We start from the raw sequence: 21,330 nt of genomic DNA, 5'->3' as shown, positions 1-21,330 counted from the left end.
ATTTGGGGTATTGGGCTTATAGAAATCGTAGTTTTTATCCAATTTGCTTGAAATTTGAAATCTAGAGGTATTTTATGACCATAAAGAGGTGTGCCAAAAATGGTGAGTATCGGTCCATGTTTTGGTATAGCCCCCATATAGACCGATCTCCCGATTTTACTTCTTGGGCTTATATAAACCGCAGTTTTTATTCAATTTACCTGAAATAGGAAATCTAGAGGTATTGTAGGACCGCAAATACGTGTGCCAAAAAATGTGAGTATCGGTCCATATTTGGTATAGCCCCCATATAGACCGATCCCCCATATAGACCGTTTTCCCGATTTTACTTCTTGGGCTTCTAGAATCCGAAGTTTTTATCCTATTTGCCTGAAATTGCAAATCTAGAGGTATTTTCGGTTCATAAAGAGGTGTGCCGAAAACGGTGAGTATCGGTCCATATTTTAGTATAGCCCCCATAAGAACGATGTCCCAATTTAACTCCTTGGGTTTCTAGAAACCGTAGTTTTTATCTGATGTGCCTGAAATTTTAAATATTCTGGTATCGGATTAAGTTTTTATCGGTCCAGTTGGTAATGCCTCCATACAGACCGACTTCACTTCTGGAGGGTGTATAATGCGCACTGATCATGAAAATTGCTTGAAATTCAATGAAAAATTTCCAGATTTTACTTCTTCAGATTTAAGATTTCAAATCAAGACGTTATTTTATAATTTTCTTGCACACTTACAAGAGATGTTAATGATTCCTCTAAAACTCAAAAAAATGGTTCTTATAAATCCAGAATCTGATATAGTCCTCATAGGTGAAATCTTTAAATTTATCTTCGGGAAGTGTCCTCAAGCCCTCCTGAAATTTCAAAGGAAACTCTAATATTTGGTTCATGGTGGTGGGTATTTAAGATTCGGCCCGGCCGAACTTAGTGCTGTATTTACTTGTTATTATTTAACATAGTTCCCTTCAAGAGCGATACAACGATTATAACGACCTTCCAATTTTTTGATATCATTTTGGTAGTACTCCTTCGGTTTTGCCTCAAAATAGGCCTCAGTTTCTGCGATCGCCTCATCATTGCAGTCAATTTTTTTCCTTCGAGCATCTCTTTGAGGTGTGAGAACAAGAAAAAGTCGCTGGGGGCAGATCTGGAGAATACGGTGGGTGGGGAAGCAATTCGAAGCCCATTTCATGAATTTTTGCCATCGTTCTCAATGACTGGCACGGTGCGTTTTCTTGGTGGAACAACACTTTTTCTTCTTGATATGGGGCCGTTTTGCCGCGATTTCGACCTTCAAACGCTCCAATAACGCCATATAATAGTCACTGTTGATGGTTTTTCCCTTCTCAAGATAATCGATAAAAATTATTCCATGCGCATCCAAAAAAACAGAGGCCATTACTTTGCCAGCTGACTTTTGAGTCTTTCCACGCTTCGGAGACGGTTCACCGGTCGCTGTCCACTCAGCCGACTGTCGATTGGACTCAGGAGTGTAGTGATGGAGCCATGTTTCATCCATTGTCACATATCGACGGAAAAACTCTGGTGTATTACGAGTTAACAGCTGCAAACACCGCACAGAATCATCAACACGTTGTTGTTTTTGGTCAAATGTGAGCTCGCGCGAGGCACCCATTTTGCACAGAGCTTCCGCATATCCAAATATTGATGAATGATATGACCAACACGTTCCTTTGATATCTTTAAGGCTGCTGCTATCTCGATCAACTTCATTTTACGGTCATTCAAAATCATTTTGTGGATTTTTTGATGCTTTCGTCGGTAACCATCTCTTTCGGGCGTCCACTGCGTTCACCGTCCTCCGTGCTCATTTCACCACGCTTGAATTTTGCATACCAATCAATTATTGTTGATTTCCCTGGGGCAGAGTCCGGAAACTCATTATCAAGCCAAGTTTTTGCTTCCACCGTATTTTTTCCCTTCAGAAAACAGTATATTATCAAAAAACCAAATTCCTTTTTTTTCAATCTTTTTTTACAATAACAAAAGTTGCTTTACAAAAGACGCTCTATCTGACAAACTAAATGACTTACACACGTCAAATTTTGACACGAATCATTTGAATATGCATTTAATACTAGCGACGCCATCTATGTGTCAAACCGGGGAGTTATCAGCCAACCTGTTATAACCCCCATATTAACCGATTCCCAGTTTTGACCTCCGGAGCTTCTTGGAGCAGCAAAATTCATCCGATCCGGTTGAAATTTGAAATATTTCGCTTTTGGCTCTCTAATTACCGCGCAAAAAAATTGTTCATATCGGTTCGTAATTATTTATAGACTCCCCTATATACACCGGTCAAGAACTGAATTATATAGGTATTTAATCGGTTTTTTTTTTGTCTAACATATATGGGCTAACTTATAATTTAGAAGACGGTGTTAGGAAGTTTTAAGATACCTCGGCCATCGGCAAGTGTTACCACAGCCCAAGTAATTTGATTGTGGATTACAGCCTTTAGTAGAAGTTTCTGCGCAATCCATGGTGGAGGGTACATAAGATTTGGTATGGCCGAACTTACGGCCATATATACTTGTTGTTATATATCAGGGATGGAAAATACAGTACTATAGTACTTTTTTCAATACTTTTTCACCCCGGTTAGTACCGTAGTACCCCCGCGAATGATTTAGTACCTTTTGTGTAGACATTTTTGAGTCGATATCAGATTTATGGTACAATAGCTTTGACAAAATATTTTAATATTTTGAGAAAGTCTTTATCAACTTATTTGCTAATAGTCTTTTACAAATATGGCAAAACAGACAAGTTCATGCGGGAAGAAAATCTTGATTTTGTAAAAGCCATAGTCAAAAACACGATTTTATTGAATTTCAAGAATGTTTTAGTGGCACAAAAAGCATGCGATTCTATATTATCGATTTTTTATTTCGATAGAAAATTTTGTCAAAATTTTATTTCCATATAAAATTTTTGCAAAATTTAATTTCTATAGAAAATTTTGTCAAAATTTTATTTCAATTGAAAATTTTGTAAACATTTAATTTCTATAGGAAATTTTTGCAAAATTTTATTTCTATAGAAAAATTTTTGCAAAATTATATTTCTATAGAACATTTTTGCAAAAATTTATTTCTATAGAAAATTTTTGCAAAATTTTATTTCTATAAAAATTTTTTGCAAAATTTTATTTCTATAGAATATTTTGTCAAAATTTTATTTTTATAGAATTTTTTTCAAAGTTTTATTTCTATAGAAAATTTTGTTAAAATTTTATTTCTATAGAAAATGTTGTCAAAATTTTATTTTCTTTAAAACTCAGTCTAAAGGAGCTCTTGACAATAATCTTCCAGCGATTTTATTGAATTTCAAGAATGTTTTAGTGGAAAAAAAGCATGCGATTCTATGTTATCGATTTTTTATTTCGGTAGAAAATTTTGTCAAAATTTTATTTCCATATAAAATTTTTGCAAAATTTAATTTCTATAGAAAATTTTGTCAAAATTTTATTTCAATTGAAAATGTTGTAAACATTTTATTTCTATAGGAAATTTTTGCAAAATTTTATTTCAATAGAAAATTTTTGCAAAATTTTATTTCTATAGAAAATTTTTGCAAAATTTTATTTCTATAGAATATTTTGTCAAAATTTTATTTTTATAGAAATTTTTTTTTAAGTTTTATTTCTATAGAAAATTTTGTTAAAATTTTATTTCTATAGAAAATTTTGTCAAAATTTTATTTCTATAGAAAATTTTGTTAAAATTTTATTTCTATAGAAAATGTTGTCAAAATTTTATTTTCTTTAAAACTCAGTCTATTGGAGCTCTTGACAATAATCTTCCAGTGAAGTTCTTGTTGAAATTTAGTAAAAATTACCTTATCGCTCAAAAAAATACCTTTTTTGTACTTTCTATTTTTTTTTTTTTCTATCTGTATTTTCCATCCCTGTTATATATCTTTTGAATTCGAAAAATCGGCTGGAACCAGAAAATGTTCTTTCCTTAATGGCTTTAAAAAACATCATCATCAATATCAAGAATCTTTCTTTTTCTAGTGTACAAAGAGAAAATGCTTAAATTAAACCGTTCACAAAATGGTTCTACCTAAAGATTCGATTAATAATAAAATAATAAAAATACACAACGCCACATAAACTTAAAAACAGAGACTAAAAAAGGCCATATTCTATGGCCTTTTAAGCTTCATAAGAAATTAATTAAAAATTCAATCACTTTGGTCTCAAACTAGAAGAATAAGAAAATTCTCAACTTTACACAAACACTTGGCAACATTCCTTTCTTTGCACTTAATTAAATAAAACTTGTTTGCGTGAAAATCCCTTATACTCATCATTCTGCCCCCCGAACGGAGTCGATTGAATAACAACAACAACAGCGCATTGCAACTCTAGACGCCGTAACCACTTCCGGTCTCCTTGCTTACTTCCTGAACACTCAAAATAAAAAAGAAACCAAAATAAATCAAAATCCCCCAAAGATTCCCTCTCACTCTAAACAATTGATTGTCAAGACAAGAAAACACAAAAAAAAAGGTATCCACTATGGTCGAAATACAAAAACCCAATTCAGCTTTAAAACGACCATCGTTGAAAAGGGAAACTGTGGTTGTCAATAATACCAATGCACCCATGAAGAAGGTCACATTGGTGCCAAAAGATGAGGTAAGTTTTACATACATATTCCCTATTTTTATTTTCGCTATTTTGCTTTATGTTTTTGCCGATGTAAAAAAATTTAAGGATTTTATACCATGGGTTTTTAAAGGTTAAACCATGGGTGGTGTATTCAATATCAGTGTGAGTGTGTGTATTTGTTTGCCAAACCAATGGAATTCATTTCCGAGTAGTTTTTTTCCCAAAACTAAAATTGGCATAGTTATTTATATGGAAATAATTGGCAAATGGATTTTCAAAAACAAATATTGATATAACCACAGATCAATATCAAATATGAATATAAATGAGTTATATTTTATTATTTCATCTACATAATAAAAAGAAGAAAAATTACACTGAGCTCTGCGAAGCCAAAGCTCATATACCCTAAGGCACAGATGTAAAGCTTTCGGACTCATTATAGAAAATCATCAATAATTTAAAGAATCAAAATCAATGGCACGATAACTTGCGACTCGAAATAAAAGCCTAATATTTAAAACCGGCAAATCGGTCATAATAGTCATAATTGTGTAAATAATTGTGACCAGATGTTCAAAAAATAAATCACTGGACTTATGGAAATTGCAAATCCAGATAAAAATTTTCCATATTCGAAATTTCAATTAAATCGGTGGAATGTGATGGAATGTAAGCCCATAGGTTAGGTTAGGTGGCGGCCCGATGTATCAGGCTCACTTAGACAATTCAGTCCATTGTGATACCACAGTGGTGATGATATCACAGTGCATATGCAAGGTCGCGGGTTCGATTCGTGCTTCGACTGAACACCGAAAAGTTTTTCAGCGGTGGATTATTCCACCTCAATAATGCTGGTGACATTTATGAGGCTTTCAAAGCTTCTCTGTAATGTGGTTTCACTGTAATGTGGAACGCCTTTCGGACTCGGCTATAAAAGGGAATCGGGCAGCACTCAGTGAAAAGAGAGAAATTGTTTTTTTTTATAGAAATTTTGAGAAAGTTTTCTATTGAAATAAATTTTATATAGAAAAAAAAAATTGACAAAATTTTCTATAGAAAAAATTTTTTTGTTTTATAAAAATAGAAATTTTGACAAAGTTTTCTATCGAAATAAAATTTTGACAAAATTTTTTATAGAAATAAAATTTTGACAAAATTTTCTATAGAAATAAAATGTTGACAAAATTTTCTATATAAAATTTTGAGAGAATTTTCTATGGAAATAAAATTTCTAATTTTCACAAAATTTTTTAGAGAAACAAAATTTTGACAAATTTTTCTATAGAAATTAGATTTTGACAAAATTTTCTATAGAAATAAAATTTTGACAAAAATTTGTATAGAAATAAAATTTTGACAAAATTTTCTATAGAAATAAAATTTTGAAAAAATTTTCCATCGAAATAACATTTTGGCAAAATTTTCTATACAAATAAAATTTTGACAAAATTTTCTTAAAAATAAAATTTTGACAAAATTTTCTATAGAAATAAAATTTTGACAAAATTTTCTATATAAATAAAATTTTGATAAAATTATCTATGAAAATAAAATTTTGATAAAATTGTCTATGGAAATAAAATTTTGATAAAATTATCTATAGAAATAAAATTTTGATAAAATTTTCTATAGAAATAAAATTTTGATAAAATTTTCTATAGGAATAAAATTTTGATAAAATTGACAAATTTTCTATATAAACAAAATTTTTGGAATTGTTTTTTTCTTTTGTTTATAGAAATAGAAATTTTGAAAAAAGCTTTCTATCCAAACAAAAATTTTGAGAAAATTTTCTATAGAAATAAAATTTTGACAAAATTTTCCATCGAAATAAAAGTTTGACAAAATTTTCTATATAAAATTTTGAGAGAATTTTCTATGCAAAGAAAATTTCTAATTTTCACAAAATTTTTTAGAGAAATTAAATTTTGACAAAACTTTCTATAGAAATAAAATTTTGACAAAATGTTCTACAGAAATAAAATTTTGACAACATTTTCTATAGAAATTAAATTTTGACAAAATTTTCTATAAAATAAAATTTTGACAAAATTTTCTATAGAAATAAAATTTTGACAAAATTTTCTATAGAAATAAAATTTTGACAAAATTTTCTATAGAAATAAAATTTTGACAAAATTTTCTATAGAAATAAAATTTTGATAAAATTGTCTATGGGAAATAAAATTTTGATAAAATTTTCTATAGAAATAAAATTTTGATAAAATTTTCTATAGGAATAAAATTTTCATAAAAATGACAAATTTTCTATATAAGTAAAATTTTGAGAATTGTTTTTTTTTGGTTGTATATAGAAATAGAAACTTTGAGAAAATTTTCTATAGAAATAAAATTTTGACAAAATTTTCCATCGAAATAAAATTTTGACAAAATTTTCTATAGAAATAAAATTTTGACAAAATTTTCTATACAAATATAATTTTGACAAAATTTTCTATGCAAATAATATTTTGACAAAATTGTCTATAAAAAAAAATATGACACTTTTTTCTATAGAAATAACATTTTGGCAAAAATTTCTATAGAAATAAAATTTTGATAAAATTGTCTATGGAAATAAAATTTTGACAAAAATTTCTATAGAAATAAAATTTTGATAAGATTGCCCAGCAAAAATAATTGGAAGTTCCTCCAAAGGCACAACTTTGAAAGCACTTTCAGAAGATGCACTCCCCACGATATTCTTTATTTCAACTACCCACACCCAGAGAAGGAATATGATCACCTCAAACATGTTTTAAGAGCAAAATGTTATTTTTGGGTGGTGACCATGTAACATGGTTTCCGCAACCATTTTATCTTCTCAAAAATCATGTATCTGATTTCGGCAAGCAGGTTATATATGACGAGAAAATAAAATTTTAGTGACAAACATGTTACATGTTCACTATACAAAAATTACATTTTGCTCTTGAAACGTGTTTGAGGTGATCATATTCCTTCTCTGCGTGCAGGAAGTTCTTTTAATTCAATTTTTAAGAACTTGGTTTTTTCATACTTTTCATGGGTAATTTTAACTTTTTTTTGTTTCAAATATGTTAAAAACAGAGTAAGAATTCATAAAATGGTACAAATCATTTAAATTAAAAAATGCTAAATCCAATCTGAAAAAATGGTGCATTTTTGAAAATGTTTGTGGTCAAACGTTTCCGACAAGCGTAAGAATCCACTAAAAATTATAAAAAATTATAAAAATTATTTATTTGACAAAATATCACAGATTTTTTTAATTTACATCCAAAACATTGAATTCGGATCACACCTAAAGAAGTGAAGAAAATTCAGTGCAACGGATGTTTAAATGGAGGACTTCCGTCCTAAATATGACAAGCCCATGTTAAATTCATCGCTTCTGCGTCACCACCACTTCCGGATCCAAAAAGAACATTTTCATTACTTTTTTGGCGACGCTGGGTGCCTATAGAAATTAAATTGTGATAAAATTGCCTATTGAAAGAAAATCTTGAGAAAGTTTTCCAAAGAAATAAAAAAAATAAAAAATCTATAGAAATAAAATTTTGAGTAAATTTTCTATAGAAATAAAACATTGAGGAAATTTTTTATAGAAATAACATTTTAACAAAATTTTCTATTGAATTGTTTTCAAAAGGATTGTCTTTTTATCTTCTCCTGCGAGATATTCTGTGAAGAACAGATTTGACTTAGTTAACCAAAAATGTTTCTTAAAATTGAGATACTTTTGAACAAATAGTCTCTAAGTTAAAAAAAAAACAATCAGAAGAGGACCGGGATCGGCTAGTTAATTCTAAATTACTACCATACCCGATCATCAAACCAAACAAGAAGCTCTCAACAAATCGCTATCATCCACGATTCCACAAATTGACAAATTCCCGACCATGTACAAAAAATATTTTCTGATCATCCTAAATGTAGCCATAATTATGTTTTTATCCAATTACATTACCAACAAACATACCAAATTATCTAGAATTACCTCAACTAATGCTTACCTAAAGATATCCTAGAAAATTAGATTGTCTGAAACTAATACCCAACAAATTACATTAAACCACGTAAGATTTGTTCCATTTTGTCACGGCTAAGATTATACCGACGAAATGACCCCAAAACACAGGTTGATGATTTTACTTCGAATATCTTAATTTGGTTCAGTAACTTTGTTATGCTTTTGGTCTGCTCATAACTGGTGAGGTAAAGGCAATTTAATGCCATTTCCAATAATATAAATCTGCCAAAAACAACAACAATAGCGAAAACTAAACTAATGTGTAAAATTGGACGCAAACAAGATTACAAGGACTCATTCTCGGCTCATGACATTTAACTCACACCATGGTACGAGTGAAATTCGTTGATGGTAAATTTTGCACTAGCTTACATATTGTAGAAGGCTGTGTATTTGTTCGAAATTATAATAGGTTCTTTCAAAGGTATCGCTATTTTCCTAATTTACATTGTAGTTATTTTATATGGTTTGAAAGTTTCCCGCTTTTATGTTATTTTATATCTAAGATATGACAGCTATATCTAAATCTGAACCGATTTCTTCCAAAATCAATAGGGTTCTATTCTGGCCGAAAATACATACTTGTAGCAAAATTTGAAATAACGTTACGCCTTTCTGATTTTTTTTTTTTGAACTGAGAGACTCTTTCTTGAGAGACTCTTTCGCATTTTTAAGGAACATTGTGGAAACTAAGTTAACCACATCCTTCATGGAATATTACGTAGGATAAAATAATAACAGGTTGGCTGATAAGTCCCCGGTCTGTCATATAGATGGCGTCGCTAGTATTAAATGCATATTATTTTTATATAGTACCAACCTTCAAATGATTCGTGTCTAAATTTGACAATTAGTTTGTGGGATAGAGTGTCTTTTGTGAAGCAACTTTTGTTATTTTGAAAAAAATGGAAAAAAAGGAATTTCGTGTTTTGATAAAATACTGTTTTCTGAAGGGAAAAAATACGGTGGAAGCAAAAACTTGGCTTGATAATGAGTTTCCGGACTCTGCCCCTGGGAAATCAACAATAATTGATTGGTATGCAAAATTCAAGCGTGGTGAAATGAGCACGGAGGACGATGAAAGCAGTGCACGTCCGAAAGAGGTGGTTACCGACGAAAACATCAAAAATGAAGTTGATCGAGATAGCAGAGGCCTTAAAGATATCAAAGGAACGTGTTGGTCATGTCATTCATCAATATTTGGATATGCGGAAGCTCTGTGCAAAATGGGTGCCGCGCGAGCTCACATTTGACCAAAAACAACAACGTGTTGATGATTCTGAGCGGTGTTTGCAGATGTTAACCCGAGTAATACACCCGAGTTTTTCCGTCAATATGTGACAATGGATGAAACATGGCTCCATCACTACACTCCTGAGTCCAATCGACAGTCGGCTGAGTGGACAGCGACCGGTGAACCGTCTCCGAAGCGTGGAAAGACTCAAAAGTCCGCTGGCAAAGTAATGGCCTCTGTTTTTTGGGATGCGCATGGAATAATTTTTATCGATTATCTTGAGAAGGGAAAAACCATCAACAGTGACTATTACATGGCGTTATTGGAGCGTTTGAAGGTCGAAATCGCGGCAAAACGGTCCCATATGAAGAAGAAAAAAGTGTTGTTCCACCAAGACAACGCACCGTGTCACAAGTCATTGAGAACGATGGCAAAAATTCATGAATTGGGCTTCGAATTGCTTCCCCACCCACCGTATTCTCCAGATCTGGCCCCAGCGACTTTTTTTCTTCTCAGACCTCAAAAGGATTCTCGCAGGGAAAAAATTTGGCTGCAATGAAGAGGTGACCGAAACTGAGGCCTATTTTGAGGCAAAACCGAAGGAGTACTACCAAAATGGTATCAAAAAATTGGAAGATCGTTATAATCGTTGTATCGCTCTTGAAGGGAACTATCTTGAATAATAAAAACGAATTTTGACAAAAAATGTGTTTTTTTTTGTTAGACCGGGGACTTATCAGCCAACCTGTTAAGATAGTCCTTCTGAAAAAAAAATCCAAAGGAATATGAATACAAATTTGAATTTATTGTTGGAATTGATCACGTCTGTTATTAGGTTAAGAACTAAGATAAAGCACAGGAGCTTCTCCTGACTAAGTACTTAGTTCACATGCAGGAATCACACTCTACCATCCTTGCATATTTAAAAAAAAATCGCAAAACTTTAAATTTTTAAACAGATTGGCAAGGAGGAAGGGGCCCCTCTCTAGCGGTCCCAGTAAATCACAGAAATTTCAAGAATATCTAAAAACTTGAAATTTTCACAAGATCGGGCACGGAACTCCTGGACCAGTTATCGAAAAATCTCATAAGTTCCCTTTTCCCACGTTCCCTGCAAATTTCATGTAAATCGAAGAATTTAGATTTTTATTTATAATTTTAAAAAAGTAAAATAAATTAGGGTTTTTTGTCCAGAGACATCGCGAAACTTTCCTGAAATTTCACGGATCGGGGATTTTATCTTCAAGATTTGAAATTTCCGATATGAGAGGTCCGCTTCCTCGACCAAATATTGAAAAATAAAGTAATGGATCTTTGTCTACACGCCACCTTATCTTTCTCTGAAAATTTCAAAGAAATCGGAGAACTTTGGTCCAGATTTCAAAAGCTCTGTCCAGAGGGAAGTCCCCCTCACTGCCCAAATATTAAAAAAGGTATCCCATATTAGTTTCATAAAAAGGTCGAAAACCTATGTTGTTAGCACCTATATTACCTGTTTATATTCATAATTTATTATGATTGTAAATATATAAATAAATAAATAAATAAAAATTAATTTCATTAACTCCTCCCACGTCCTCTGCAAAGTAAATGGGAAAAGTTTAGTTTTCTCATTGCACTTAAAAAAATCGGGTGAAGGGGAAGTTCCCCCACCCCGACCAAATATCGAAAAATAGAGTAACGGATCTTTATCTTGACAATTTTCCTGAAAATTTCAAGGAAGAACTTTGGTCCCATATTTTAAGAGTTGAAATTTTAAGAGTCTGAAAGTTTTTCGATTTAGCCGTTTAAGAGCATACACAGAACATACAAACAAACATAACCTGGATTTTATATATAGATGCAACCCAAATAAAACCCTGTAGAATATAGTCACATTTAACTAGGTATACAATTGCACTGGTTTTTCGCATGTTTGTTAAAACAGGTACAGTAAATGTGCCGATTTTTGTGCTGTGTTTTTTTAACACTGGATTTTGTACAATTTTTACCAAAAATTTAGTTAAATTTTAATCTAATCATCTTCGTACGTTTTTGCTACAGTAAGAGCTACCGATATTTGTATCAGCCCTATGTCGAAAGTCTACTAATTCTTTTGGTCATTCGTTTTACTCTTATTTATCAGAGTGTAACTCACGAAATCTTTTAGAACTACTAAAGAAGAACTACCAAAAAGGAAAAGGGACTCGAAAAAATCCTAAGAAAACAGCCAAAAATACACCAATAAGTCTCAAATAGTTTCAGGAAATATTTGAAAATAAACTATCTTCAAATATCCTGAGTGGTATTGCTATATTATTAATAGTATTTAATAACCATATAAATTTCCAAAACCCATCAAAACAATTTTTCGTAAACTGGTGTTACATAGAAACTTCAGATGAAAGTTAAGGCAGTGAGCTGTAAAAGCATCATAAACTAAAGACTAACAACAACAACAACAACAACAACAATGACATTTTAATAATTTACCAAGGGTTTCAAAAGAAAACAACAACAATTCAATACAGACACACACATACAGCTATACGATGCTCTTTGATAATAGTACTCATAGCTATGGTTGTAATTTAGTGTTATTTTGTTACACTCTTCCCTATTTCTCTCTCGCTCGCTTAATTTCAAAACACCTCTCATGTGTAACCGAATTTTACAACAAAAGAAACAAAGAACATTCTCAACAATACACACGTTAACACATTTTCACATAGCCTTTGCAATGCTAAATAGCAAAAGGCAAGCAAGCAGGCAAATGTATGTAAGAGGTTTGAGGTTGAGGACTACCAAAAATGGGCATCAAATAACAGTTGGCCAAAGCATTTTCATCAGAAGCTGGAGGTATTCTTGCAAACAGTTTCGTTTTGAGATTTTTGTGTGACCCATTTAGGCATTCTTTGTGTGTGTGTGTGTGTGTGTGTGTGAACCTTTTTCACAGAATTCTTTTCACTCTTTTGCTATTTGTTAGCAGGCAAGAAGTACCTCTTGAGTTAAACAATTTCAAATATTTTGCTGTTGTTATTCTTTTTTTATTTCTTTTCCATGTTTTTATTGTTGTTGCTGTTGTTCATGTGACAAAAAAAAGAAAATCTAATAGATGGAAATTCTCAACTTGTGAAAATGTTTTAACAGCTCGCAGTTATTTTGAAAGACATTTTCAAACTTCGATGGAAGGAGTGGGAAAGGGTTTATAAAATACTGTTTTAGCTGAAGGGGTTGAGAAAGAGCGTAAAATCTTTATAAATATTTTCGCTAGCGCTGCGGCTATGTCTCCAACATGGAAGTTATTTAGGCAATTATGTAGGATGACAAAGTACACCAACGGTATCGTGAACGGGGTTTACTCGTTGAGAAAACGCCTTCGAACTTTGTTTCGGAGGAAAGAATCATTTTCTTGTGTGCATTTAGAGAAGTTTTGGTGCACTCAAAAATATCAGCAACTAAAAGGGGAAAGAATACCTTATATCATTAAAGATGCTCCAATTATTTTTAGATAAAAACAAGTAAGTAAAGTCTAAAGTCGGGCGGGGCCGACTATATTATACCCTCCACCACTTTGTAGATCTAAATTTTCGATACCATATCACATCCGTCAAATGTGTTGGGGGCTATATATAAAGGTTTGTCCCAAATACATACATTGAAATATCACTCGATCTGGACAGAATTTGATAAGACTTCTACGAAATCTATAGACTCAAAATTTAAGTCGGCTAATGCACTAGGGTGGAACACAATGTTAGTAAAAAACCAGTAAGGAAAGTCTAAAGTCGGGCGGGGCCGACTATATTATACCCTGCACCACTTTGTAGATCTAAATTTTCGATACCATATCACATCCGTCAAATGTGTTGGGGGCTATATATAAAGGTTTGTTCCAAATACATACATTTAAATATCACTCGATCTGGAAGAATTTGATAGACTTCTACAAAATCTATAGACTCAAAATTTAAGTCGGCTAATGCACTAGGGTGGAACACAATGTTAGTAAAAAAATATGGGAAACGTTTAAATCTGAAGCAATTTTAAGGAAACTTCGAAAAAGTTTATTTATGATTTATCGCTCGATATATATGTATTAGAAGTTTAGGAAAATTAGAGTCATTTTTACAACTTTTCGACTAAGCAGTGGCGATTTTACAAGGAAATTGTTGGTATTTTGACCATTTTTGTCGAAATCAGAAAAACATATATATGGGAGCTATATCTAAACCTGAACCGAATTCAACCAAATTTGGCTCGCATAGCTACAATGCTAATTCTACTCCCTGTGCAAAATTTCAACTAAATCGGAGTTAAAAATTGGCCTCTGTGGTCATATGAGTGTAAATCGGGCGAAAGCTTTATATGGGAGATATATCCAAATCTGAACCGATTTCAAGCAAATTTGGCACGCATAGTTACAACGCTAATTCTACTCCCTATGCAAAATTTCAACTAAATCGGAGCAAAAAATTGGCTTCTGTGGGCAAATGAGTGTAAATCGGGCGAAAGCTATATATGGGAGCTATATCTAAATCTGAACCGATTTTGCTGATATTTTGCAAGCTTTTCGAGACTCATAAAATATTCGGATGAACGGAATTTGAAGAAGATCGGTTGATATACACGCCAATTATGACCAGATCGGTGAAAAATATATATGGCAGCTATATCTAAATATGAACCGAAATCAATAGGGATCGTCTTTGAGCCGAAACAGGACCCTATACCAAATTTTAGGACAATCGGACTAAAACTGCGAGCTCTACTTTGCGCACAAAAATACATCAACAGACAGACAGACAGACGGACAGACAGACGGACAGACAGACAGACAGACAGACGGACAGACAGACGGACAGACAGACAGACAGACAGACAGACAGACGGACATTGCTAAATCGACTCAGAATTTAATTCTAAGACGATCGGTATACTAAACGATGGGTCTCAGACTTTTCCTTCTTGGCGTTACATACAAATGCACAAACTTATTATACCCTGTACCACAGTAGTGGTGAAGGGTATAAATATGGGAAACGTTTAAATCTGAAGCAATTGTAAGGAAACTTCGCCAAAGTTTATATATGATTTATCGCTCGATATATATATGTATTAGAAGTTTAGGAAAATTAGAGCCATTTTTACAACTTTTCGACTAAGCAGTGGCGATTTTACAAGGAAAATGTTGGTATTTTGACCATTTTTGTCGAAATTAGAAAAACATATATATGGGAGCTATATCTAAATCTGAACCGATTTCAACCAAATTTGGCACACAATGCTAATTCTACTCCCTGTGCAAAATTTCAACTAAAACGGAGTTAAAAATTGGCCTCTGTGGTCATATGAGTGTAAATCGGGCGAAAGCTATATATGGGAGATATATCGAAATCTGAACCGATTTCAACCAAATTTGGCACGCATAGCTACGATGCTAATTCTACTCCCTGTGCAAAACTTCAACTAAATTGGAGTTAAAAATTGGCCTCTGTGGTCATATGAGTGTAAATCGGGCGAAAGCTATATATGGGAGCTATATCTAAATCTGAACCGATTTAAACCAAATTTGGCACGCATAGCAACAATGCTAATTCTACTCCGTGTGCAAAATTTCAACTAAATCGGAGTTAAAAATTGGCCTCTGTGGTCATATGAGTGTAAATCGGGCGAAAGCTATATATGGGAGATGTATCGAAATCTGAACCGATTTCAACCAAATTTGGCGCGCATAGCTACAATGTTAATTCTACTCCCTGTGCAAAATTTCAACTAAATCGGACCAAAAAATTGGCCTCTGTGGTCATATGAGTGTAAATCGGCCAAAAGCTATATATGGGAGCTATGTCTAAATCTGAACCGATTTCAACCAAATTTGGCACGCATAGCTACAATGCTAATTCTACTCCCTGTGCAAAATTGCAACTTAATCGGAGCAAAAAATTAGCCTCTGTGGCCATATGAGTATAAATCGGGCGAAAGCTATATATGGGAGCTATATCTAAATCTGAACCGATTTCAACAAAATTTGGCACGCATAATTACAATGCTAATTCTACTCCCTGTGCAAAATTTCAACTTAATCGGAGCAAAAAATTAGCCTCTGTGGCCATATGAGTATAAATCGGGCGAAAGCTATATATGAGAGCTATATCTAAATCTGAACCGATTTCAACAAAATTTGGCACGCATAGTTATAATGCTAATTGTTCTTCTTGTGCAAAATTTTAAGTAAATTAGGGTAAAACTCTGGCTTCTGGGGCCATATAAGTCCATATCGGGCGAAATATATATATGGGAGCTATATCCAAATCTGAACCGATTTCTTCCAAAATCAATAGGGATCTATTCTGAGCCAAAACACATACTTGTGCCAAATTTGAAGTCGATTGGACTAAAACTGCGACCTAGACTTTGATTACAAAAATGTGTTCACGGACAGACGGACATCGCTATATCGACTCAAGAGCCCACCCTGAGCATTTTTGCCAAAGACACCATGTGTCTATCTCGTCTCCTTCTGGGTGTTGCAAACATATGCACTAACTTATAATACCCTGTTCCACAGTGTGGAGAAGGGTATACAAATCGAAAGACAGGTGAGGTCGACTATATTATATCATTCACCAGTGTGTAGACCAAAATTTTTGCCACCATCTCAAATCCAGCAAACTTATTGGGCGCTATATAACTGTTTATATTGCCATTTAAATGTATTTACATCTGAACCGATTTTTTCCAAAATCAATAGGGATCGTCTTTAAGCCGAATATCGTATGTCGCAATTAAATTGCGAGCTCTAAATTCCACACAAAAATACATCAACAGACAGACAGGCACACGGACGAAAAAGACTATTTTTCATATGTTTGGGTGTAAAAATTATATGTTTGGAACAAATTTTTTACCATAATATTTTTAAGTGCAAGCATATAATGTTCATAAACTACCATAACATGTTTGGGACATATATGTTAATATTATGTTTGGGACATAAAATGGAAACAGCCTATAAACATACATGTGTTAAGAAAGAGAGACCTGGAGAGTATGCTGCAAGTAAAATAATGGAAGTACCAATTGGCGCCTTAAAAATATATCCACATAAAGAAAATTTCATTAAAAATTTTTTTAGTACCAGTGTATACCCTAAGGTGAAATATAATATGTTTGGACAATACAAACAATATTTTGTTTGCACCAATCCTGAAAATATACATGCTTGAAGCAAAATGTGTTTGAGGTATATGTTACAGAAGCGACTTTTTTTTTTTTTTGAGGGTGCAGATGACGTAGCACAAATTGACTCAGAAATTAATTCAAAGACGATCGATATACTAAATGATGGGTGTCAGACTACTTCTTCTCTACGTTATATATAAATGCACAAACTTATTGTACCATGTACCATAGTAGAAGGGATAGGTATAATCACAGAATGTAACAGGTTGGCTGATAAGTCCCCGGTCTAACAAAGAAAAACACATTTTTTTGTCAAAATTCGTTTTTATTATTCAACATAGTTCCCTTCAAGAGCGATACAACGATTATAACGACCTTCCAATTTTTTGATACCATTGATACCAGTTTGGTAGTAGTCCTTCGGTCTTGCCTCAAAATAGGCCTCAGTTTTGGCGATCACCTCTTCATTGCAGCCAAATTTTTTCCCTGCGAGCATCCTTTTGAGGTCTAAGAATAGGAAAAAGTCGCTGGGGGCCAGATCTGGAGAATAGGTGGGTGGGGACACAATTCGATGCCCAATTCATGAATTTTTGCCATCGTTCTCAATGACATGTGGCGCGGTCTTGGTGGAACAACACTTTTTTCTTCTTCATATGGGGCCGCTTTGCCGCGATTTCGACCTCCAAACGCTCCAATAACGCCATATAATAGTCACTGTTGATGGTTTTTCCCTTCTCAAGATAATCGATAAAAATTATTCCATGCGCATCCCACAAAACAGAAAAGTCTTTCCACGCTTCGGAGACGTTTCACCGGTCGCTGTCCACTCAGCCAAATGTCGATTGAACTCAGGAGTGTAGTGATGGAGCCATGTTTCATCCATTGTCACATATCGACGGAAAAACTCGGGTGTATTACGAGTTAACAGCTGCAAACACCGCTCAGAATCATCAACATGTTGTTGTTTTTGGTCAAATGTTAGCTCGCGCGGCACCCATTTTGCACAGAGCTTCCGCATATCCAAATATTGATGAATGATATGACCAACACGTTCCTTTGATATCTTTAAGGCCTCTGCTATCTCGATCAACTTCATTTTACGGTCATTCAAAACCATTTTGTGGATTTTTTTGATGTTTTCGTCGGTAACCACCTCTTTCGGGAGTCCACTGCGTTCACTGTCCTCCGTGCTTATTTCACCACGCTTGAATTTTGTATACCAATCAATTATTGTTGATTTCCCTGGGGCAGAGTCCGGAAACTCATTATCAAGCCAAGGTTTTGCTTCCACCGTAGTTTTTCCCTTCAGAAAATAGTACTTTATCAAAACACGAAATTCCTTTTTTCCATTTTTTTCACAATAACAAAAGTTGCTTCACAAAAGACGCTCTATCTCACAAACTAATTGACTTACAGACGTCAAATTTTGACACGAATCATTTGAAGGTTGGTACTATATAAAAATAATATGCATTTAATACTAGCGACGCCATCTATGTGTCAGACCGGGGACTTATCAGCCAACCTGTTAATTTAAAAAAGGCATAGAAATAATCGAAAATCTAATAAAAAGCTTCATAAAAATTAGCCATCTTGTTTATTAAGGGATAACGAACATGGGTGACTACAAAACAATAGTAGTTTTATATCCATATTTAATCCGACTTGTATTCGAAGTCCTTTGTTAATAATAATTTTGTTCAATTTAATTTCCTCTATCATTCTTATGACCGGTTGACACAACAACATATGACGAATGATTGATGGAGGTGTCTTAAACTTTGCCACTGAGACCTTTCTGGACTATGGTAATGAAATGGAAGGACCATAAGTACGGAAGGCTTATGGGGAAAAAATTTCAATCACACTGTATGAAAAGAGTGGTACTAGCCGACCAATCTCAAGAGAGAGTGAGAAATTATCTCAAAAGCAGATGAGAAATGTTTCCTAACTTTAGAAAGAAGCGACTACATAACGACGTCAACAGCATTTAACCTATGTCCACATATAAAATTTGGATAGACTGCACATTCACACACACACACACAGCCATAACATATTTCAAAACACTCTATTTGTTAGAAATAGGGATAGTCGAAGAGACAGACAAAGCAAAGACACATTTGTTACAGTTACAGAAATCGCAAGACACACCCTCAATAAAGATGTTTTAGGAATTTATTTTAACATTATTCTCCAAGTATTTGGAAAGGAACGGTACACTGAAAAAAATATTGTCGTGAGGCCAAAGATTACATGTCTTTAATATACGAATGCAAATTTTGCTTAGCGTAGAAGACGCATTTATCTAATATAAAGTTTTTTCCTTATCCAAAAGTCGATAAACTTTTCAATGAAGTCGTGTTGTCCTTATTATTAACCCTCTAATGCCCCAATTTTTTTGCCAGCTAATTCAATTTTCAATGTTAACGACACAAAATCAAGAGAACTAAGCAAGAAAAATGTATACGGTAAAATTCAGCATATGCTGCAAAGCCTCTTGAATAGTTTCAAATAAGTTTTCTTTTTATTTTGCTCATTTTTGTTGTCTTAAGGTGTGTTTTACCAAAAGCTTCCTTATTAAATCAAGACCGCCTAAAGGCGGGCTTGGGCATTAGAGGGTTAAGTGATTTGATTTAAATATGGGTATCATAACATGAAAGAAAAAAAATTGGGCTAAGGTCAACTTGACTTTAATAATTCAGAAAAAATTTTTAAAATTAATTAAATTTTCTTTAAATTTGTTGTCTTTTTGCATCATGAAAAAATCGATTAAAAATAGGACATGTTTTTCAACACTTTATTTTAAAGACTTTTTTACTTGAAACATACCATAATTTCTACTGGAAGTCGAGTCTGAATTTTGAAACTAAGGTTGTCGTTAACTTGTTTTTAAAGGACTTTGATAACATTTGAAGAAAAAAAGTTGAAAAAGAGAAAAATTAAAATTTGGGTCCAAGAATCAAGTACACAAAACCCAAATTTAAAAATGAATTGTGTCTTAAAAGTATCCTTACTTGCATTCTCCGCTTCTTTGGGTCGGAATCAATATCAAAGTTGTTAAAGTAAAGACAAAATCTTTGGACCCTGGCATGCTTTTTTTCCAGTGTAGGTTGGAATTAACGAAAACCGTTCCCAAAAATAATTGGAAGAAGAGAATGTAAATAAATTTAGTCCGAAGAAATTGTTAAAATTAACGCTTACTATTTCTACCAAAAGTGCAATATTGTCGTAATTTTATTTTTTGGACTGAAGTGAAACTTCCCAGAAGCGTGTGTCCACGGTATAAATTACTAGATTTCGGCCAATACAAAAAAACTATCCATTGAGAGACAGACAGATTATTTCCTTATGACTGCTGCGAACATCTGCTTTTCAAGAGGTCGTACATTACAATTACGAGGGTAGCCTGATATAATTTGCAATTTGAGAACAAAAAAAACTAATCATCGAAAATCGCTTTATTGATTCCATTGATGTTTTGAACTAACTGTCGAAACACTTTTGCTACTCTGATTGAGGTATCGCCCTAAACAAGCATTTTGAACACATCAACCGCTTCTTGAGGTGTCCAGAAACATTGACCTCACATTTTAGTTTTTAGGTACGGTAAAGCAAGTCATTCGGCGCCAAGTCAGGATTATATGGCGAATGACCAATCAAATCGATGTTTTGAGTGCTCAAAAATTCAATTGTGAGAGCTCGCATTGCCGTGTTAAAAAGTGACACGTCGTGGTGAAGAGTGGTTCGACAGTTGCTTTTCCTGATTTCTTATAAAACAACATGCAAATAAATGGTTGTGTACCACTCATATTTAACTGCTCCACGTTGTTCTAGTGGTACGTGTCCAGTTTTTTTTTTTAAACAGGCGATCACTTGTTTGAAAGTGTTTTGTCCGCGAGCAAATATTTTGGGATTGGTCACATGACGATCTTGCAATATCAGTTAGCGCATAGCATTAATGGTTTCCAGAACAACAACTGATTTTAGACAACCTGTGCGAAATTTGTTTTGGAGTACATTACGACATCCATGTCGATTGAAAGCATCAATTAATTATTTAACCTATTTAATTCAAAAGTTCAACTAAAAACATTAATTGAAACTATTAAAAAACTGATTAAGTTTTGCAGTCAACATCAATTAAATTTTTAGTTAAATTAATTAAAAAATTAATAGAAGATTTCAAATCAAATCAATTAATTTTTTAATCAAATATTCTTTATGCCCAATTAAAATTGTGATTGATACTATAATGTTCGTGATTGAAGAAAAAAAA

General features: G+C 33.1%; 1 protein-coding gene across 2 annotated transcripts in view; it reads left to right on the top strand.

The window, feature by feature from the left end:
- Nucleotides 1–21,330, top strand: part of LOC142230075 (inactive dipeptidyl peptidase 10) — a 616,597-nt gene that overhangs the window by 436,875 nt on the left and 158,392 nt on the right. The window contains exon 1 of one of the 2 annotated variants that reach the window (XM_075300702.1): nt 4,045–4,665. The exons of the other annotated variant lie outside the window; for it this stretch is intronic. Within the exon in view, the coding sequence (XP_075156817.1) occupies nt 4,546–4,665 (120 nt within the window). The 5' untranslated portion in view covers nt 4,045–4,545. Of the gene's footprint in view, nt 1–4,044; nt 4,666–21,330 lie in introns of those variants that run through there. 2 annotated transcript variants of the gene reach the window in all.

Source organism: Haematobia irritans, chromosome 3 (assembly GCF_050003625.1).
Source record: "Haematobia irritans isolate KBUSLIRL chromosome 3, ASM5000362v1, whole genome shotgun sequence".
Lineage (NCBI taxonomy): Eukaryota > Metazoa > Arthropoda > Insecta > Diptera > Muscidae > Haematobia > Haematobia irritans.
This window is presented reverse-complemented; position numbering and strand designations above follow the sequence as displayed.